At 35.1% G+C, this 24,329-nt stretch overlaps 1 protein-coding gene across 1 annotated transcript in view; it reads right to left on the bottom strand.

The window, feature by feature from the left end:
* Nucleotides 1–22,458, bottom strand: part of LOC106143297 (furin-like protease 2) — a 32,013-nt gene extending 9,555 nt beyond the window's left edge. Inside the window, exons 1-5 of the mRNA XM_013345345.2 lie at nt 22,265–22,458; nt 10,516–10,620; nt 6,754–6,885; nt 1,174–1,308; nt 51–358 (exon numbers count right to left, since the gene is read on the bottom strand). Coding sequence (XP_013200799.2) covers nt 51–358; nt 1,174–1,308; nt 6,754–6,885; nt 10,516–10,620; nt 22,265–22,411 — 827 coding nt within the window. The 5' untranslated portion in view covers nt 22,412–22,458. The remainder of the gene's footprint in view (nt 1–50; nt 359–1,173; nt 1,309–6,753; nt 6,886–10,515; nt 10,621–22,264) is intronic.
* Between the last annotated feature and the right edge of the window lie 1,871 nt (nt 22,459–24,329).

Here is a 24,329-nt window from a genome sequence, read left to right as displayed (position 1 = left end):
TTAATGAGCTGCCTCTAGCCGTGGGTCGATCGTGCGCAATTAGACAATACCTTCTAGCCAAGGGGCCGGGCCCATCGACGGTTTTGCCGTCGTCCTCGGGTCCCCAGGAGGCGCTATAGATGTCAATGTGATGGGTGTTGAATCCGAGTGCTTCAGCTTCCACTGCGTCGTTAACGAGGCCGTCTAGCATCCGGACGCCTCCAATGCTGGCGTTGTATGCGATGCCGACGCCACAATACCTATTGTAGGCGACCGCGGCGACCTCTCCGGCGCACCGGGTGCCGTGTTTATTGTCCCCATTGTCCTGCGGAGTGGGGTCCGTATCGTTTCCATTTATGTCCGTCGAAGCGGCTGGGTCCTAGAAATTGAGGTTTTATTCAATACAATTGCGCTCGCTCGGTTTATTTTCTGATTATGAATTATCTGATTTAATTAATCGGATATTATAAAATAATATAAACTCAAATTTTGAGTTTTTTGACAAATTTTTTTATTATTATTGGAGTTTTCTATCACAAAACTAAAGATTATTGTAAGAAAAGCTTCGTCAAATAATTTTCTTTCCTGTTAATTCTAACTTTTCCTTGTTATTACCATAAATCTCTAGAGATATGCCAGTTATTAGAAATCTCAATCTGTATTGAAAAATTACTTTCAAATACGGAATAAATCTGTACTTGAGGGATTTGAATGGAAAATTTCTCGATTTAAGTGCCTAAATATTTTTGCTATTGAATATAATTTTATCCTGATATTCTACTTATATTTATATTACTTTTTTAGGAACAGAGATCGCAGTTAACTTGAAGAATGTAAAATTTTATTAATGACAAATTATATGGTTAGTTGGTAAGGCTTAATAAATTTGAAATTCTTGTTCTAGACACTATTTGAATTCACATCCAAGTATCACTTATTGTTGAATTCCACTTTAGCTACGTGGGTCATCACCTGGGTGATCCAATTCCTTATTTTTGTGTCCTGAAATCATCTAATAGTAAATCCACCTGGGAGATCAAAATCCACAAGAATTAAACTATATCATTAACTTCGAATACAAAATCAAGTTGTATGAAACCAAAATAACGCATTTCTATTTAAATAATGCGTCAAAAAAAAACTTTAGTATTCATACCTTTCTATTTAAATTATGCGTCTCCGAAAAATACTCACATAATTCTGTGACAGGTCAGGGTGGTTGGGCTGTATGCCGTCATCAAGGATGGTAATGACGACCCCTTTCCCTGTGAACCCCTTTCTCCAGGCTAAACCCACGTTCATGTCCAAACCGTCGGCCGCGCCGCCATTCTGAAAATAAACTCGGAATTTAAGGCCGTTCTCTCATATCACTTCTACGACGGCATCATGATTTGAATTTCGATTAAAAAACGACTTCTACACAATAAATTTTAATCTAACAGACATGAAATTTTATTTTTGTGATCTAAATTGGCAGATGAATATTCCGTGTGATTCATTTCAATCACGTAAGAGCCGACAAAAGAAGTAAAGAAGTAAACCAACGTATTTAACAGCAATGTCCGAAGCTAGATAATGGCTATTAAAGTTTTGGAAATTACCAATCTAACTGCTGACAGCCACCGTGTTTGTAATGGTTGTTCATTGCAAATAAAGGTACCTATTTTTAATTTTTAATAATTAATGTCGTAATTACTTCATACATTCATACAAACAAACATACATATATACATACATACACATACACACATTCAAACAAACATACAGACATACATACATATAACCACGTCTATATCCCTTGCGGGGTAGACAGAGCCCACAGTCTTAAAAATACTAATAGGGCACGATGAACTGTTTCTGGGTTACTGATAGAATTGAGATTCATATAAAGTGACAGGTTCCAAGCAAGAAAAATCCCAAGTTTAAAAGCCTATCCCTTAGTCGCCTTTTACGACATCCATGAGAAAGAGATGATGTAGATCGTAATTACATCATACCAACAAATTTAAAACATAACAGGGAAAAGATATGAATGGAGGAAGCTCCATTTAACTCCACCGGCAAGAGCTAGCTCTTAAATTTAAGAAAAAGAATGGGCATAATTTATTTAATATGTTATCTAAAAGTATTTAATGTGTACCTAACGTATTTACTACTTAAAAATTATCATTCATGGTATTTTTGTCATTGCCTTGTAGATGCCAAGATTTGAATCCTAACTTTCAGTACAACCGTTAATACTCGTTATATTGTTCAATACAAGCTTTAATACTCGTTGTATTGTATTGAAAGTTATGGCTTTAAAACTCTTTTAAGAGTTGAAGTATCGATTTGATACAATGCACGAATGCCCGTAAACCTAATCGTGTCATTAAAATATAATTTGGGTTATTATTGTAGAGGTACGCCCGCCCAGTATTAGGTAAAGGGAAAATTAAATACCTTCGTATTAAGTCAGAATACTCATTTTACTTACTATCAAATTACTAAATAATGTATTGTTGTATAGACGCTTTGTCCAAAATTTGTTTAGAATAGAATAGAATAGAATAGAATAGATTTATTTTCAAAATTGGATACAAGGTATCACTTATTGACGTCACATAACTTAAATCTAATTATAACTACTACCGCTTCCAAAGCGCATGTGTAGAAGAAGCGGCGGAACAAACTACACTGCAGCATTTTCATAGGACGTCAATTTACAAATATAGATCTCTTAAATCTAAATCGTGGACGAATGCACATTGTCTACATTAAAAAACATGTATGAATGTAGAACTGATTATGTCAATACGAATATTTCGTCAAATAAAATAATTATAAAATAAAATATGTACATACTGTACAAATTATGTCCAGATCATGTCAAAAATACACAAGCATTTAAGAGGCCATTATGTCCAGCTCGGGCCACACATGTTTATCATTAATATAATCATCCGTGCTGTAATAGGCTTTCCTACAAAGCTCAACTTTAATATACTTTTTGAATTTTCTATCATTCATTTCAAGAACACTTTTTGGTAATTTATTATAAAATCTTATACAATTAATAAGAAATGATTTCCCTACCTTAGCCAGCCGATGTGCTGGGATCGACAACTTGTAATTGTTCCGCAGTGATCTACTAGTACATTCACCTACTTTTTTGAAAGAGTCTAAGTTTTTCCTAACATGCATGATGTTATCGAATATGTATTGGGAGGGCAAAGTTAAAATATTTAGGTTTTTGAAAAAATCTCTAAGGGAATCTCTTTGTTTAAGACCGTAGATATATCGAATTGCCCTTTTTTGTAAAATGAAAATAGTTTGTATGTCTGCTGCTGATCCCCAAAGCAGTAGACCATATGACATTAAACTATGAAAATAACTAAAATATACTAGCTTAGCAGTTGCCACATCCGTCAAATGCCTAATACGACGAATAGCGTATGCTGCAGAACTAAGCCTTTTAGAAAGTTTTAAAATGTGAGCATGCCATTTCAAATTTGAATCTAATGTTATTCCTAAGAAAGTAGTAGGTACTATCAACAAAATCTAATCTTTTACTACTTATACTAATATCCACATTTGCCTGCCGCACATTGGGAAGTGTAAACTTAATGCATTGGGTCTTATTTGCATTTAACAGTAAGTTATTGATTGTAAACCAGTTAGAGATGGCGGCTAAAGTGCTATTCACATCATCACAGATTTCGCTACGGCGGTTCATTTTAAAAATTAGTGACGTATCATCTGCAAACAACACGATGCCAGTCTGTTTCTCAATCATGCAAGGCAGGTCGTTGATATATATCAGAAAGAGAAAAGGTCCCAAAATGGAACCTTGCGGTACCCCAATTTTTACCGTCGCTCCTTTCGATTTTGTATTATTTAAATCTACCGTCTGTAATCTATCACTAAGATATGATTTAATTAGTTCAACGGCAGCAGTATCGAACCCGTAATGAGCGAGCTTGAGCAGAAGAGTTCTATGATCTACGCAATCAAATGCTTTGGTCAGATCGCAAAACACTCCGATGGCATCCTGTGAGTCTTCCCATGCATTGAGAATATGAGTGACAAGAGCCACACCTGCATCTGTTGTACATTTCCCCTCAGTAAAGCCGTATTGCTGACTATGAAATAATTTATTAGACTTAAAGTAACGCTGCATTTGATTAAGCATGATTCTCTCGAACACCTTGCTCAAAATTGGTAAAATTGAGATTGGTCTATAATTACCAGGATCTGATTTTTCACCTTTCTTGAATAATGGAATTAGTTTACTATACTTCATTAAATTTGGAAATATCCCTTGGTCAACACAATTATTGAATATATAAGCTAAGTCCCCAGCTATAATATTTATAATATGACATATCACAACAGCCGACATACCCCAATAATCCTCAGACTTTTTCAGATTAAGTTCTTTAAAGGTATTAATAATGTCAGTAGGGTCAATATTTAAGAATTTAAATTTGGAACTGCAAATGCTGACATTATTTTTAAGTAGAATTTCAGCTTCATTAGGGCATGAGTCAATATTAGAAGTTAATTCCAACGGTATATTTGTAAAAAAATGTTCAAATAAATTTACTATTTCTGTTGTAGAGGTAATTTTCCTATCATTAAATTTAATTTCATTAATATTTTCTTTAAAATTACTTCTACCAGTTTCCTTGTTTATAACACTCCAGGTTTCCTTTGTTTTGTTAGGAGCATTACTTATTTTGTTTTTAATGAACAAAGATTTTGCATGTAGACATACTTTTTTGAAAATTTTTGAATAATTCCTAACATGGTCTACGAAGCCGCTTTCAAATCGATACTGTTTTTGGGCATATAAATCGTACAAAGTCTTTCTACTTTTGTAGATGCCAACAGTAGCCCATTCATTGAATTTAAAGTTATTATTGCATTTCCGTTTCTTTTGTATAAATGTTTTAGAGTACGCGTCTGAAATGGTAGTAAATAACTTATTATAATGACCATTAGGATCGCTGCCCGTGTAAGTTACTGCGCAAATTTTATTTTCTAAAGAACTTGTAAATTTATTGATTTTATGGGCTGTGATAGGTCTGCACATAATTAATCCATCACGTGTACTACGTTTAGTGGAAAAGGTAACTAATTGACCGCAGTGATCAGAGGGTAATTTACTAAATACATTTTTATTATTTGGTTTTTGTTCACTAAAAACATTATCAATACATTTAGCAGATGTGGCAGTGAAGCGGGTTGGTTCCAAGAAGGCATTATCTAAGTTAAACACTAAGTTTCACTTGAATTTTAAGAAATTTACAGAAAAAAATAAGAAACAATAAGTTCATTTAGATTTACTTATTAAGTAATTAGTATCAAACTCTCTAATTGGTTAATTTTCTAACGGTTTCTTAACAAATCCAAAGAAAAAAATTATATCTATAAAGTTCACTTTTCCCGCTACTTAATTTTACTCACTACAAAGTTAAATTCCAAGTTATTTAAAATCAAACTCAATAATAATATTGTTCTTACTCGCGAACTTGTTCTCAAACGTAACAATTTTCCTAAAACAAAGTTGTTAGTGCCGCAACTAAGCAAGTAAAACTGAAAGCCTGATATTAGAGCACTAAGTTGGATCTCTTAACAAACTGCGCGATAAAATGCTTAGAAATATACTCGGAGACTGCTCAGGAAAGCTCTGCTTTTGTTGTACATTTTCAGTTCTTGAACCCCCATGTTGAAAGTAAGGTTCTGTATAAGTGAACTGTCACAGAAATATATATTCTCAGTATTTTTCAGAAACTAGATCTTCAGTTAGAAAATCTTGGCCGGTCTGTGAATTCAGTCAAGTATGTAAAAAAAAGTAACGACAGAGTATTAATAGAATAGTTTTGTCCTAATAATAACAGAACACAATACATATATTTAAAAAATACATATATTTGTAAACTATCAATATTTAATGGCAGTATTAGTTAGTTTTATAACTAAAACTAGCGTTACAAAATTTAATTTTGAATGTCAATAAAAATGATAATGTACTTCAATTTGTAAGAAATAGGAGTCATCTGTCGGCTGTGTACATACATAAATCACGCCTCTTTTCCGGAGGGGTCCCGATCCCGCCATACTTGTTTCGCTTCATCCACATTCATAAGTCTCTTCATGCAAGCTCCTCGGTTTCGAGTACTTTTGACCTGACCTTTAACTAGAACGTCTCCGATTTGATCAAGGTACGTTCTTCCTACTCCAACATTATCATTCACAATCCCTTTATCCGTTATGTACCGGAATATTAAACTATGTGCTTCAAATTACTTTAAATGCTTCGTAATTTAGTAAGAAAAAAAAACAGTCTTATAGAAACAAAATGTTTCTCTTATTTTTTATTGGTACCAGCAATAACTCTGTACAAGAACCGTGTTCATAGTAATAGCTGGTACAAAGTACAGGAATTTTCAAGTGAATGAACCCTCGCTAAGCAGACGAAATGCATTCGAGTGATCAGACAAAGCAATTCACGGTGATTTCTGGGCAAATTTATTCAAAGAATTCCTTGTAAATTACATTCAACTCTATGAGAGTATGCGATTAAAATCTTTCGGAATTTAATTTCGTTTGACACGTATTTGAAACTGATTTCATATTTACATTTTTGAACGCGTACTTACGCATACGCATTTTAAATTTTACCAATTTCATAAGTGTTAGTTTTATATAAAGGCTTATTTGTTGATTTATCTTTTAGATTTCTTTTATTAGTTTTATTTAGATTTATTTTAAACTTAACGACAAACTTACCAAATACCACTGCTCCTTGAACAGCGGGTCTGGGAAGGATGGCGGACTGGATTGCCTCATGGCGTGTCGGGGGCTCCAGCGATGGTCCCGTTTGGTCCTCCGAAGCTCCCGCTGTTGCATCACCCATCGCACCTGGTAATAAAAATTAATTAGTAAAAAAAATACTCGTACATTACATGTGTTATAGTATTTTCAAGCTCTGTCCAGGTCTTACAGCCTTGGTAGTACAAACTACTCATAAATATAACGAGAAATATCTATATATATAAAACTCTTCCGTTACTGAGTGACTGACTGACAGACAACGCACAGTCGAAACTACTGGTCGTAGACAGCTGAAATTTGGAATGTAGGTTCCTTGGGATATGTAGGGGAGCACTAAGAATTAAGGATTTTTGGAAATTCAACCCCCAAGGGGGGGAAAAGGGGTAAAAACGTTTCTATGAAAAATCTTATTCCTTGGGTTTATAAACTTGAAACTTGGCATGAACACGTACATAGGCAAGTAAATATGTTTGACATTATAAGTTTTTTCAAACTACCCTCCAATCGTGATTTAGGGGGTGCGATTGGGTGACTGATTTATTAACGCACAGCCGAAACCGCTCGGTATAGGAGTTTGAGATTTTGAACAGAGGTTCCTTTAGTAACATAAGTGAGCACTAAGAAGGGATTTTTGAAATGTCAACCCCCAAGGGGGGGAAACGGGATAAACTGAGCCGGGGCTGCGGGAAAGTTCTAACGAGATACCGTGGCCCCGGAACGCAAAGGGCAACTGAAGGAACGAGGTGGGTTTTAGTCAGTAAAAGTCTGACACTCCCTTCCGTTCCACCCAGAGCGGGAGAGGTCATTTGATGATTTCCCATCCTTAAAAAAAAAAAGACTTTGTATGACAACTTTCAGTCGTCTCTTTAACATACATAATAAACATACATAATTATGTACATACATGCATAACATTAATAACATCACGCCTTTAAATCCCTATTTTGTGTTAACACTACCCATACAAACAGCTAAAAGGAAACAAGTGAAGAGACGAAATTTGTCCGCATCCATTTTCACCTAAATTCTTAACGTTAATGAGATTTACTTTTTATTATCAGGTCAACCTAATAGCCTCACATGTACGTATAACTTCGTAAGAATTTTCTTTCAACTCCTAACCGTTGAGGAGTTGTACCTTCCATCATCAGCTCATTCACATGGGATGATGACTATCAGACGCAAATACTTAAACAGAAGGAAATCCTGTAAGGCCTCTTCGTCCTATAAATCCTGTTTTTTTTTTCTTTTGAGACGATGATTTTGTCTCGCTTTACTTTTTCTATATAGATTTGTATGTATACTAATATTATAAAGAGGAACAATCTATTTTTTTTATATGTTTGTTTGTTTACACATGTAATCGATAAACTCCGAAACTACTGAATCGATTTCAAACATTCACCATTAGAAAGCTACATCATCCCTGAGTAACACAGGCTATATTTAATTCCAGTTGTAACAAGATTTCAGCCTGTGGAAGAAAAAGCCCTGTCGAGATCATTAAAAAACGCTATATATAACCGAATTACACGTGGGCGAAGCCGCGGGCGGAAAGCTAGTTTATTTATATAATTATACACGCCTTTTCGAAATTATTTACCGAAAACACATTTTCCCCTATTAAATGGTCGCTAGAGATCGATAATTTCGACGCCACAATCGGTTTATTTGATGGCTCAGTTGACGCGCGATCGATTTTCAAATCGGAGTACACGGGTTCTATCACTCGTGACGGATCTTTATATATTTGTTTTTACTATTTGTGGTACTTTTTTTTCTTGATTTTACCATTATTTAAGCTTTTTTTGACGTTCGTCGCGCACCGCTCGGTCACCCAGGTACTCACTAATAATAAAGCAAGATATGGTTATAGGTAATACAATAAACAATATTTGCCTCCCTACCAACATGAAAACATAACGTAGCCTCAAAAGATACCCTCCTGAATCCTCACAGCACTAGCATCAATATTGGTCTCAATCTATTATTCAAAGTAACCTTAGACCTCTGATTCACGAAGATTTAGGTTCGTCATAAATAAATTAGTGTAGGATCGGTGTCATTGTTTCCATCTTGTTTGACATTCTGATTTGATTAGGAGACTATTATTGGGATTAAGAATTGTTAATTTTGATGTGTCTTTGTATAATATATGGTTCTTGTGATTAACATAACCCTTTATACTGTACGTAAGTGAAACTTTAAACACATATAGGTATGATTCAAAATTTGTATTCATTATTATCGGACATTTCTACATCACTAATAATGTCATATTTTTAGTTTCACAGCATTGGTTGACGTCAAATAAATTATTCAAAAGGTAGTTTAAACGTTATATCACCTCCTTTTTCCTTGCAAAGGCAGTGACTACATTTTCCCACTTTCCACGCTCTCTCATACTTTCCACCGTCTCTCGTTGGTTTAAGATAGATACTCTTACGCCAGGACGTGGCCGATTTAATCAAGGCTTGGTCTTCCCTTTCTACTACTAAGTGATATTTACATGATCCAAAATGATTATGTTCCTCTACAAAGGTTGCAGAGATCAGACGAGTCACGTCATATAAATACTGAAATCCAGGGAAAATATTTAAGATAGAACCTTTATACCTAAACAATTTGGTAATATTTGATGCACTAATAATGTTTTGCTTTTTAGACAAGTCTCAACAGCCGGGTCAGGTCGCTAGTTTATTATGAAATATTGTATCGTTCTACTGGTAACTAACATTAGTCTTGAACTCACTCTGGAGGTAGCTCTGTGGGATTTGAGTGTCTCGTATATATTCTTGTTTGTGGAAATCCAATCTGCTAATATATTTCATCCATCATAGTGTCTTACTTTTAGATGAAACGAAATTTTAAAAAACTTTTATTGCGTACTCTGAGTGTATTAAGTTTACGAGAATATTCGTCTCACCTCTCTTACTTAGTGTGGTGATGTCATAGTAAACTTTTACGACCGAAACGAAAGCTCAAAATGACTGGTTATTTTATGAAAATGCATCTCAGACGCATATATTTTTAAAATACGTCCTAAACTTTTCATTACTTTAAAAGCATTTCAAAATTACGATTTTATTAAAAACAATTTTACTGTCTTGCATGAATAATTTTAGCTTTTAAAATTAGACCTTAAACATCGTAACATTTTCTTTCTTTTTCGATGATAATGTGATTTATACCTGAAGAATGCGAACGTAGGTACCTGTCTGAAAACATATTGTAAAACATATGCGCCTCGTGGGACTAGAACTAACGACCGGCTGGTTCAAAATAAGCTTTTCACACAAAGTCAAAACTAGGTATAAACACATTTCATTCCATCATTAAAACCAGCAGCTATAAACGTAACCTTTGAGTGACGGCCTCTATGGCGCAGCGGTAATACGCTTGTCTGTGACATCGGAGGTCCCGGGTTCAAATCCCGGCCAGTGCATGATGAGAAAATAACTTTTTCTGATTGGCCTGGGTCTTGGCTATTTATCTATAAAAGTATTTATTTTAAAATATAGTATTTTTGAGTTAGTATCTCGTAACACAAGTCTCGAGCTTACTTCGAGGCTAACTCAATTAGTGTAATTTGTCCCGTATATATTTATTATTTATTTATGTTTGAGTGAAATGAATATTGGTTATATCTATCCCATAAGGTAGTACGTGACTTACTGTATGTTAATAATAATACTAGCAGTTTCTTAATAAATTTACCTGTGGGTCGTTTTTCAGTCTGTTTTCGTGGTCAATACTTGCATTGGGCGATCTCTTGCTAATGTGTGGGTGAGACAGTAGGAAGAAATCTTTTAGAGTTCCAATCTGCAAAGAAAAAAAGGGTTTAGTGTATATTGTGTACAATTATGCCGTGTAAAAACGACAGATCGAACACTCGGTGGAGATGTTTGTTACCTTATATTATGACATCTTCGAGAAGAAGATGAAGTAAGTTTTAGGAACCACGCGGTGTGTTATTATCAAACATTTTGCCCGCGGGAATTTTCAAGAAAAAGTATCGATTATTTGAACCTCTAATAATTCATTATTCTCAAACAACAATTATGCAAATTCTTCGGTTTTTCAGTGAGAGCGGTACAAACAGACAGACACGCATTTATTTTTATAAGTATATTATGTAAATTACTTAACTTTTATATCCAATTCAACCATTCTTAGTAACTTACTACTATTAAAAGCGAACATAGGGTGCTCATTCAAAACGACTGACCCGTAAAAATGGATGCTTCGGTTTTCTTTTTGGACCGTTAAAGAGAATATCCGAACTTCATTATTAAGAGGGGAATGTAAAACGTTTAAAGTGAATTTGTTGGTTGAACGGAATTTCATTAAATACTTTTTTTAATTTAAAACACTGTAAATTCAACAGCGTCAGTGGTCGAGTCCGTAAGGTGCAGGTTCAAATCCCACCTCGGTTGACTCTTTTCAAAAGTTATGTACATTAGTTTGAATATTAATACGGTACTCTTACGGTGAGGGGAAACATCGTAGGGAAACCTGCACATTTAGGGTAAGAGTTTACCTGCAAAGGTTGCGGAAGTGGGAGTCGCTTCGTGTAAAAACCTGACTCACAAAATGCAGTATCCATGGTCAAAGGCATACCCCGGGCTCCTCTCCAGAAAGGTGAGGATGAAACCGGGACTAAAGCCAGGAGGAAGAAGAATCGCTTATCGATAAACAATGCTTATAATTACTGCTTCATGATCTGCGCTCAGAACTTCTAGATTATTCCGTCAATGTTGACAATATTTAAGAAACTTTACCCAAGTTGTCCAACTTTATCCCGAAGTGCTACTTCTGTCACGATAATAATTGATTTAATCTTAATCATAAATATAAGTTATATACTTAAAATTTAAACTTGTAGCTGTGCAATAAAGTATACATAATTTTTCAAACAATCATAGGTTCAAATTGGTTGTTAAAAGAAAAAGATGATTATATAATACTCAGATAAAAATATACCGCATGGAGCTATAAACAATGAGAGTGATGAAATGGGCGGAACAAAGGCTATGGATAATTAAAAACCCTGTTGACTTCTTAATTAATATGGAAAAATGGAGATATCGTATGTAGGTTACGTGGGTCGGTCGATGTCAAAAGTGAACGAATTTCCTGTATTTATACCTACACTAGAGCACGCCTGCCTTATAACCTGTCTGTTTGTATACGACAATTCCCGGAACTAGTAACACATACATACATATAATCACGTCTTTATCCCTTACCGGGTAGACAGAGCCAACAGTCTCATAAAGACTAAAAGGCCACGTTTAGCCTAAAAGATGGAATTGAGATTCAAATACTGCCCATCGCCTACAAGAGAAATCCCAAGTTTATAAGCCTAAGTCGCTTTCACGATATCCATATAATCACGTATTTATTCCTTACGAGGTAGACAGAGCCAACAGTCCCATAAAGACTGAAAGGCCACGTTTAGCCTTATGGCTTAAAGATGGAATTGAGATTCAAATAGTGCCCGTAGCCTACAAGAGAAATCCCGAATTTATAAGCCCAAGTCGCTTTTTACGATATCCAAGGTAAAAATATGGAGTGGTTCCATTCTAAGACGGTTGACGGCCTCTGTGGCTCAGCGGTAGTACGCTTGTCTGTGACACCGGAAGTCCCGGGTTCGAATCCCGGTCAAGGCATGATGAGAAAAGAACTTTTTCTGATTGTCCTGGGTCTTGGATGTTTATCTATATAAGTATTTATTATAAAATATTGTATCGTTGAGTTAGTATCTCGTAACACAAGTTTCGAACTTACTTCGAGGCTAACTCAATCAGTGTAATTTGTCCCGTATATATTTATCTAAAATGCTGGTAAACGGACGAAAACAAAAAAAATACGTTTAAATTTGAATTGCCCTTCATTGAAGTGTAGTTGCACAGTAGTCCCACAGATGGCGTCCAAGTCGTAAGTTAAGTCTACTCGGTTAGAAGTTTGCGGGCCCAATTCGGTCCCTCCAATTTTCATTTGGGTTGTAATACAGTATATTACTGGTTATTTCATCGGACTTGTCCCTCGAAATTATGGAGACGGAATAAACTTTCGTTCTTTTTGTTGCGTTATGTTTTGTTCACTGCAGCAGTCGCCTCTTTGTCCCTTGCGGGATAGGCAGAGCCAGCAGTCTTGTAAGACTGACAGCCCACGCTCAGCTGTTAAGCTCAATGATAGAATTGAGATCCAAATAATAACAGGTTGCTAGCCCATTGCTCAAAAGAATAAATCCAAGTTTATAAGCCTATCCCTTAGTCGCCTTTTACGACATCCTTTGGAAGGAAATTGAGTGGTCCTAATCTATTTTTAAATTGTGCCGGGAACCACACGGCATGTTTAAGTTGATTCCCGTTTGTATCCATTGTAAAACCCGTGCAACGCAAAGGTTAAAAGTATTATCAGTATTGTATCGGTAACAATAAATAATGAATAGGACCACTCCATCTCTTTCCCACAGATGTCGTAAAAGGCGACTAAGGGATAGGCTTATAAGCTTGGGATTCTTTTTTAGGCGATGGGCTAGCAACAGGTCCCTATTTGAATCTCAATTCTATCATTAAGCCAAATAATTGAACGTGGCCATTCAGTCTTTTCAAGACTATTGGCTCTGTCTTCCCCGCATGGGATATAGACGTGACTGTATGTATGTATCGGTAACACTAAATAAAACCAAAAAGTCATAAAATACAGTTTATTCGCTAAAATAACACAGTAACACTTTTTTCCCCGTGGGCCTATATAGCGTTCCGATCCATCAATAAATGTTCTTCAAAGTAGCATCGTATATAGAAAAAGTATAGACGAAGAAGATTGATGTAGGGGAAAATGTCAAGAGCGCTGGTCAAAAGGAAAATGGCGTTCTGTATTGCAATACAATGTTTTCGTAAACAATCGGATCGGGGCGGGGGCTCGAGTCTTACGCAACCGAAAATGTTAATGTTCGAAAAACATATACCGTTACGGGGTAGACAAGTTATATCTAAGTTAATTCCGATTTCTATGGTCAGATTCGAAGGTGGATTTCTGCTAACGCCTCCGGGAAAGAGGCGTGATTTTACTCCGATTACATTTATTTTCCCCGCAAGGGATATGAACGTAACTTTATAGATATATGTATTATGTATGCATTATCTTTATCTTTAGAAGTAGTAGAAAATGCCGTAGTGAAGTTTGTTCCGCGCTTGTCCTACACCATATGTCAAGTGATTTCTTGTTAGTATCTACTTATAAAAGATATTAAACGCTACAGACATGAGGAAAAACATCGTGAGGAAACCTGCACATTCAAGCAACTGGATGTGTAACCGTATGATCCAATACGGGTTGGGTTCCCCTGCAATGGTTGCTGAGATCTGATGAGAGTCGCTTCGTGTAAAAACCTGAACTGACCTCACCCGATCCATGGTCAAAGGCTTACCCCGGGCTCCTCTCCTGACTGATGAGGATGCAACCGGAATGCTACAGTCAGGGATTGAAATTACCTTGAAAAGAGTGTCGGGTTAATATTTATCTCGAAAATAAACCTTTTTTTTTTCTGGGTTTAAGTGCCAATTCTGTGGATGAATAGTGACACTGAGGGCATAGAGTTTCTAGTGCCTACTCCAGTCTGAAAAGGCTACCTTAAGGGCGTCTGGCTGGGAGAAAATGCTGGAAATGACAGTTTGCATTTTTTTCCCCAAAAAACATACATACATATAATCACACATATTAGGTATTAACATACATAAATTTAATAAATTTTTATATGTAGAAATAAATTTATTAATTTTTTAGTTAAAGAGCGAAATTCGCCAGGTTATTATATTTTTTTAATGACGGAATTGAGATTCATAATGAGGAAAAAAAATTAAATACAGTAAATAAAAGTCATATACATATTTTTGTATCCATTACGCTTTCTTATCTGTTCTGAAAACTGTGAGTGTCACACTATTGACATCGAATTAAATCGAATCATCATTCGTTTGTCCCTTTCACATCCTTCTAAGTAACGTTAAATATTGGCTCTTTATATCTCTTTCACTCCTTGCCCAATTCACGAGAGTCCTGCTCACTTTGACGAAATTACCGAGTTTTCCTCATCCACCTTTTTATCTTAAAAATACTTGTGAAATTTTAAGAAAATGGTATGTTTAACTAATTTAATGTTTATTCTCTTAAAAGGGAATTATGTATTTACATAACAACTAAAGAGCGTCCGCGTAAAATGAAAAATACCTTCAATTTCTGTTCCCGAAGGATTTTTGGAATTGCGTGGTCTGACCGTCAGACACTTAGTGGTGGAAGGGTTTTATTGATTGACTTGAGATATCTGGCGTACAAGCGTAGTGGTTACATGCTTGTCTCTTGATCAGAAAGACCTGAGTTCGACGATAAAAAACTATTTTTTTACATATATATATATATGTATATAGTGAGTTGAAAACTTGGGATAGGCTAGCCACCTGTCACTATAATATTTGAATCACAATTTCATCATTAAGTCATACAGTTTAATGTGGTCATTAAGAGATTGTTGGTTCTTAGAGACGTAATAGTGATCATATTCGTTTATTTGTATTTATAATGTAGTGTAAATAAATTGCTGAGTAGACAAAAAGAGTATCTACTTCATAAACTTTATGGCGTAGTTATATAGGCTAGTTTACATTGAATTTGAGTAACTTCACGTGCTGTTGACTGTATACTAGTGATGTGCAAGATTCTATAACTCACAGAGACATGCGGAACTAATTAAAAGAATGTAATTTATTATTTTATTTGTACTTCCACTGATAATGAGTCTTAATTAGATCTACAAATTATGGATAAACAAAAGAAGGTTGTGAAAATTTTATCCTAATAGCCGTACCTAATTAAAGACGCTAATAACTGTTTGAAACAAAACCGATGCCATCTTTGTTATTGATTTCTTCCATTATAAGTACTTCATTAATTTAATATAACAGGCATGTACTGGACGTAATATAATGACTGTAATAACTATTAAAAAATCAATAAGCATACCTAAAATCAGACGCAGAGGAGAAAGCGTCGGTGGTCGAATAGGTAAGGTGCCCGGTTGAAATGCGTGTTGCGCATAATGGCACCGGTTCGAATCCCACCGCGTCCATGTCCCAATGACTATTATTGAAGTTACGTACATTAGTTTGATTACTAACCGATGCTCTAACGGTGAAGAAAAATATAGTATAGAAACCTTACATTTAGACAAGTGGATTTGTAACCATCCATATGATCCAATACGGGGTAGGTTCTCTTGCAAAGGTTGCGGAGGTCAGACTGACGGCCTCTGTGGCTCAGCGGTAGTACGCTTGTCTGTGACACCGGAGGTCCCGGGTTCGAATCCCGGTCAAGGCATGATGAGAAAAGAACTTTTTCTGATTGTCCTGGGTCTTGGATGTTTATCTATATAAGTATTTATTATAAAATATAGTATCGTTGAGTTAGTATCTCGTAACACAAGTTTCGAACTTACTTCGAGGCTAACTCAATCAGTGTAATTTGTCCCGTATATATTTATTATTTATTATTGTAGTCGCTCGTGTAATTCAAGGTCTTACCCCAGCTCCTCTCCAGAGGATGCAACCGGGACTAAAGTCATGAAGAAGAGAATCAGACTATGTTTATGGACATACTTAGTCATTTTTATTGGTTCGTTTTCTTAGTGCAAAGTATCTGTAAGATTATTTTAATTTTTTTTAATATAACCTATTTTAACTGTCGAGCAAAAACGTTGCTATCCTGTTCTGACCATCAAAGATCCGAGTTATGAAGAATAATTTACGATTATTTTTGACAGGCTACTGTAATTGTATGTAGTTGAAGTATTTTTTTTTGTCATGTAGTTTTTGATGTAAAAAAAAAATGTAATCAATCAAGTATATTAACTTGGAATTATTCTATTAGGCGTTAGGTTAGCAACCTGTCACTATCTGAATCTTAATCTGAACGTGTTTTTCAAGTCTTATAGAAATTATAAGTACGTGCCTATGTAAATTTTTGTATTCTTATAAATACTGCTTAAATTTTTGTATTCTTATAAATACTACTTATTTGTAGTGCCGTGTGGTTCCCGGCACCAATACCACCCCTAAAAAGAATAGGACCGCTCCATCTCTTTCCCATGGATGTCGTAAAAGGCGACTAAGGGATAGGCTTACAAACTTGGGATTCTATTTTAGGCGATGGGCTAGTAACCTGTCACTATTTGAATCTCAATTCTATCATTAAGCCAAATAGCTGAACGTGGCTTTTGAGTCCTTTCAAGACTGTAGGCTCTGTCTACCCCGCAAGGGATATAGACGTGACGATATGTATGTATGTATGTTATAAATACTTATTATTCAAAAATTATTTATAACTTAGCAAGGGTATGTTCAATAACATTAGGTCACTGCAACCCATCGTAAGTCAGTATTAACGGTCTATCAATAAGTTTAAGGAAGGGGAAACACATCAAGTGAAACTCTATATAGTTTCACACTATAAAGAATTCTATTCTAACGGAATAAGGTCTTAATGTAACGCTATAATGCATTCTTCTAAACGTTTATGGAAGCTATTGCAAGGGTTTTCCTTTAAATAACGCGTTTTGGGTTTATGCGTTCGAAGTATATCTATGTCTTTTTTTTGTGCCGTGTAGTTACCGTGTGGCACTTTAGAATAAGCCCATACCAGAACTTTCCCATAGACGTCGTAAAATAAATAAATATATACGGGACAAATTACACAGATTGAGTTAGCCTCGAAGTAAGTTCGAAACGTGTGTTACGAGATATTAACTCAACGATATCGTATTTTATAATAAATACTTAGATAATCTCATCAGTTAATCAATCAGACTAATCAGAGAAAGTTCGTTCCTCATCATACTCTGACCGGGATTCGAACCCAGGCAACTAAGGGATAGGCTAACAAACTTGGCATTATTCTTGTAGTACATGGGTTAGCAAGAACATTTTTTTTTACAAAAATAAATAAAAAGATATTAAATATATAAAGCTAATCCTGAATATTAAGAAACATCTTTATAAAAACATCTCGTAAGGCAGATCTAATCAGGAAAAGTGCTTGATGCTCATCTTATCATTTTCTCTTTCAAGTTTTCTTGAAATGTCTTTTTCCTTATAAAATATATTTTTATCCGGGTTTTATCCTGTTTATTATGAGACCACGAATCCGTTTCAAAGCGACATATAATTCGCCTTTTCCGATACCAACTGCTGGGGTGTGGGATTGTTCCTTGAATTTTTTTACAGAATTCTGATGTTATTATATTTATTACTAGCTATCCCGGCAAACGTTTTTTTGCCATATAAATATTTTTTTAAGTAATTTCTAGCTAAAAAAAATTCAAGGGTGTACAACCCTTATGACTAAGGGGCATGAAAAATAGATGTTGGCCAATTCTCAGACCTACAATATGCTCACAAAATTCCATGAGAATCGGTCTAGCCGTTTTGGAACGAACATTGTGACACGATAATTGTATATATAAGCTTTATTATCTTTTGCACGTGTTTCTTTTTACCCAATAAAAAGCCTATGTTCTTCCTGAGGGTAAACTCTATCTGTACTATATATTTCATGAAAATCTGGTCAATGGTTTAGGCATGAAAACGTAATAGACAGAAGAACAGAGTTTCTTTCTCATTTTTTAATATTAATAGAGAGTAGGGATTTGAGAGTCTCTTTTGTCCCAGGTTCGATTTCTGACTAGCTCATGGTGTAAAAACTAAACAATGAATTGTATGAAGTTTTTATTTAATATGTAACGCAAAGATGACTAACTGACTAGCAACGGATATCCCAAATTACTGAATCGATCGAGCTAAAATTTAGCATACAGATAGTTAATAAGCATTTAGTTATATTAATGGACAAGACTTGTATCACCAATAATCAAATAATATTTTAACCATGTCATAAAAATTGGCGCTGAAACTTTCAATTGTTATACTTTTCGAAATTTTAACGCTAGTTGAAATCCCGTGCAAAAGTTAGTAAATGATTAAACTTTAGTTTTTCCTACACAAAATTGTTATCCCACCTTTATATCTTACGGGATAGACAGAGCCAACGGTCTCACAAACACTGAAAGGCCACGTTCAGCAGTAAAGCTTAAAGCTAGAATCCCAACTTTATTATCCTATTCCTTAGTCTTAGCCTTTAACGACATTCATGAAAAAGAGATGGAATGATCCTATTCTAAAGTACCAGGAACCAGAAGGCAATGACACGAGTTTCCAAAAAAAAAATCTTAAAAATATGTAGGTCCAACGATTAAGCCGTGATAGCGTTACAAATGGACACATCTTTGATTTATAAAATGTCAATATTGAAGATCCAGTAAAGTATGAATAATTACAATGAACGTTCTTTTACCCAGAAACTACAAAAAAAGATATTCTTATCTTATTTACCCTGTAAGTTCTAAGTAAGTTTATTTCCCAAGATAAATTGAGGGGACCCTAAGTCGCTTACTTTCATTAAGGGAACCTATCCATCCTAATTATGACTAGGCAATTTGTGGGTCAAAATATCCTACATATATTGTTGGCGTGAGTTCGGGCTGAGATTGCCTCTTAGGAGTTATACTAAATAACTTAGTATGAAGTTTCATTAATACACACACACACACACACTTATATAAATATACTAACTGCGCCCTTGGGCATCGCTTTTGTGGGAATTTCTTGATAAAATACCCTGTGCCCTACTTCGTACTCTTGAAATAATATAAATGAAAAAATTTCATGAAAATTGGTTTAATAGTTTTGACAGACAAGTAAATATATTTTCAAGTTTCTAATATGACTAGATTTTACCTTCTATATACCTAATAGAACCACTCCATGTCTTTCCCATGGGTGTAGTGAAAGGCGACTTAGGGGTAAACTTATAAATTTCAAAATTAAAAATTTCACTTATAAAGTCACTATTTGAATCTCAATTTCATCATAAAGACAAACAATAACGCCTTTCAGTCTTTTCGAGTCTGTTTATTCTGCCTACCCCGCAAGGGATATAGACGTGACTATATGTATGTATGTCAAAAAATGGCGACTAGAATAGGCACAAACATTTAGTGCAAGCTTTGAAGCTGTTCTCGTAGAGAAAAAAAAACACATAGTGTATGACTTCTCTTTTCGACGTGATCGTAAGGGTCTACCAAGGGAAAAGCTAATAAAATTGTGATAATATTTTTAGGCAAATAAACTAGCAACCTGTCGTGAATCACAATCAATAGGTATTAAACTTCTCTGTTGGCTCTGTCCACTCCGTAAGGGATAAACACGTGATTATAAGAAAGATGCAATCAAATTTCATAACTTGTTCCACTGAAAACATTTTCTTGTACCAATTATGATAATGTCGTTGGGAGTTTTAAAGATTCTATCGAATTTCCCGGAACGATATTTTTAACGCATTAATATTTCTTTTAAACCGTTGTAATTAATTTTTTTCCCCCGTAATTATATTGTGTTATTGGAATTATAATTAAGTACTTATGGAAATTACGTTTTGTATTGAAAATTTATAATAAGTTTCTGTTTATAATAATTATTGATATTCCTTAAAATATTTTAATGTTCGTTTACTTTCTAATTGTTTTTTTTTGTGATTGTTCTGTTTTCACATCCCAAATGTGAGATTTCTTAATTATTTACCACTTTGTAACTTTTTTAGCATCAAGTTTACATGAAGAGAGTTATGAATGTGGATGAAGCGAAGGAAGTATGCAAAGATCGTGGCAAGAGAAAAAAGGGGATCTCTGCCTACCCCTCCGGAAAAAAGGCGTGATTTTATGTTATGTTATGTAAGTTTACATGTTCTATATTTATGACTCAACAACGTTTTAAATAAAAAAAATATATTTTTCAGCGGTTTAAAATGACTAAAGGATATGCCTATTAACTTGGGATTCTTCTTGTGGGCGAGAAGTTAGCAGCCTGTCACTATTTGAATCTCAATTCCATCATAACGCCATACATTCGAAAGTGGCCTACCAGTCTTTTCAGTACTGTTGTTTTTGTTACCGCAAGGAATATAGACGTGATTATATGTATGTTTGTATTCTATATGTCTTACTTTTTTTTAAATTTATCAGTTTTCGTTTCAAAGTCCTAAGACATTTAAGTGATGCTTTGTTGTAAAATGATTTTTTAGTCATACATACATTACATATGTATTATGATCTGATCATGTCTTTACTCTTTACACGGTAGGCAGAAACAACAGTTTTGAAATTTCCGAATTTTTTTTTTTGTGGTCAGCTGACTGCTAAGCCAACTAAGTAATTGCTCTCATTAATTTTATTAGAAACCTATTTTTCTTCTCTGAATAGAAAAAGACCTACAAAGACCTATAAATACTTTTTTTCTGATTAGCATGGATTTTGTAGGTTTTTATTGTAAAATATAGGTAATATCATTAAGTTATTATGTCACAACTCCGACCGAGACCGATGCTCTTCGGAGAGAGAAAACATCGCGAGGAACCCTGCACATTCAGGAAACTGGAATGGAAGGATAGCCATGATCCATCCAATACGGATTAGGTTCGCCTGCAAAGGTTGCGGAGGTCAAAGGGGAATCGTGTAAAAACCTAACTCACCTAATACAGGATCCATGGTCAAAGGCATATCCAGGGCTCCTCTCTAGAGTGTTGAGGATGTAATCCGGAGTAAAGCCAGGAGGAAAAGATTGTCCCATTATATCGGTCACAAAATTTGGGGCTAGCTGTGATTTGTGTGATTTTGACATGTATTTTTAATACCGAAATTAATTTCAAATGCTATTTGTATACGAAATTTAAGGTTCAATTCGATAACGTTACCGATTTTTACAAATTCTTTGTTTGTAATTATATAATAGGTACTTATAAATTCACACGCCCTTAGTCGTTTTAAAAATTAGTTGATTCTTAATTGACCACTTTAGTTACCACTCAACCAATTAAGTAGATGTGAAGTCCAAACGATCATACGACCTTGCAAAAATGCCTGCCTTCCAACAGTGTGGTTCCCGGCACCACTAAAAAAAAAAAAAGAATAGGACCACTCCATCTCGTTCCCATGGATGTCGTAAAAGGCGACTAAGGGATAGGCTTATAAACTTGGGATTCTTCTTTTAGGCGATGGGCTAGCAACCCGTCACTATTTGAATCTCAATTCTATCATTAAGCCAAACAGCTGAACGTGGCCTATCAGTACTTTTCAAGACTGTTGGCTCTGTCTACCCCGTAAGGGATAAAGACGTGATCATATGTATGTATGTATGTATGTTCCAACCAGAAACCAAATCGTACTAAGATTCACACGAACAAAAAGGTGATCATTCATCACGTATAATTGAAGTTGTAATTTAATGTGTCGCATAACTAGTGTACAAAATTTGTATGTGTGTGTAGGTTATATATGCGTGGGTTCCATCATTACCTGTCCATGGTTGACGAAGCCATGCCTGTGAGCAAGTTCGTCCGCCTTCAACGTCCCACCAGGCACATGTACCGCGAACTGGTGATGATAGAACGGAACACAGGAGTCCAACACTGTCAATAACACGATGAAACCCAAAGGTATCATCACGTAAACCTTGCATCCCTAACTGACCGGACCATCAGTCGGTTGATACGAAAATCACTCGCGTCGATATTCTCTTCAAATATCGTATTACGTATTTCGTAGAGCAGGTGGCGCGTCCTGCCCGTGTGAGGTACACGCGAAGACTGAATCCTCGTGACTGGTGCTTTCAACTGTTTTCAGTCGCGCATGCGCGGAATTTCGCGCCCTTTCTTGTCCACTTTGCCATCAAAGTATTGTCAGGCGTCAATTGACTCGCATGCTTAATTGGATCAAGGCTCGTGTCCGTTACTTATTGTTATTTTTCTATGATCTCGTAATAACGTGGCATCAAGTTATCCCAATATTGAGTTGTTGAATTGACAGATACAAAGGTTAATGCTATTGATAATCTATATACAATTTTTAACAAACGTATGATTCGATAACTGACAGATGCATTATAAGTAGCATCAATATCACTACATTGTATAAAGCGAAGTCGCTTCCGCCGTCCATCTGTATGTATGCTTAGATCTTTAAAACTACACGACGGATTTTGATGCAGTTTTTTAATAGATAGAGTGTTTGAAGAGGAAGGTTTACATACATAAATGATACCCGTGCAAAGCCAGGGCGCATCACTAGTGATTTTTACGAAATAAATTTATAATAAAAAATATATTTTACATACGAAGTCGCGAGCGAGAGTCTAGCAACACCTCTCTATAGGTCGCTCTAGAACTCCAACAAAAGGTCGAGTAACGCTTCGTTTGAATTGAAAACCTCGTTTTATCTATGAAACGAATATTCTAGTAAAATTGCAATCCATGCTAAATATTCTTAGCCGCGAAGAAAAATTAAAAGTGTTGTATATTAGATAATGTCATAAATGATAGGCTTCATCGGTGTACATGTAACATACATACAATGCAGGTATTACATGCGCCCATGTCTAAGTAAATAAGGCTATAAATGATAATGATTAGTTATACTTGATACAGCACCATAATGACCCCAAGTAACTGTAAGAAATATTAACAAATACACCTTCACAGTTATTATTCAGCAACGCGAACAAAGTCCTGGGCATCATCTATTAGTAAACATTATTTTTAATTTCTTTTAAACAAAAAAATAGATCTTCATAATAAGGCACAATTTTTAACTTATACTCATATAAATGAGATTTTCATTCGAACAAGCTATTACGAGGGTCTTTGTTAAGCTTCACAGTAGTTTACAGACTGCAAAGATATTAAGTCTACAGAATTCTTATTATTCAAATAGTTATATAGTTTATCAGTACGATAATGATTACTTCGTGATAAAGGCAAATATATTAGTTAATACTTGTTTTAATAAGGCAATCAAGGGAAAGGCCATATTAGAATTGGACCACTCCATCTCTCTCTCACTCTATGTCGTAAAAGGCGATTAAGGGTATAGGTACATTCATCAAGTAAAAATCTCGCTCGCTGGTCTGATAGCGATGAAAAACATTATTTTTTTTAGGCGATGAACTAGCAACCTGTCACTATTTGAATCTCAAAGCTTGGCTTTTCAGTCTTTTCAAGACTTCTGGCTCTATCTACACCAAACGGGATAAAGACGTGATCATACTTATGTATGTAAAATAATGTTAAAAATACGGAAGTATGTTTGTTTGTTTTCTCTTCACGAGTTATCTACTGAACTGATCTTCTTGAAATTTTGCGTACATTTAAGTGTCTGGAGAGAAACTTAATTTACTTTTTAAACCTGCTAAGAATTAAAGCTCCCGTCTTATTTGCGAAAAACTAGTAAATAATATAAAATACGAGAATATCTTTATTTCTGCACCTACACTGGATCTGCATATTCAAGTTTGGAAGTTCTAAAACAAGCAAAGCATTTGAATTCTCGGCTTTTGAATCGAAAGGTTTCATAGACTCCAAAGTTT

This window comes from Amyelois transitella, chromosome 16, assembly GCF_032362555.1.
Source record: "Amyelois transitella isolate CPQ chromosome 16, ilAmyTran1.1, whole genome shotgun sequence".
Taxonomy (NCBI): Eukaryota; Metazoa; Arthropoda; class Insecta; order Lepidoptera; family Pyralidae; genus Amyelois; species Amyelois transitella.
Note: the sequence above shows the minus strand (reverse complement) of the source record. Positions and strands in the feature narration are given on the sequence as shown.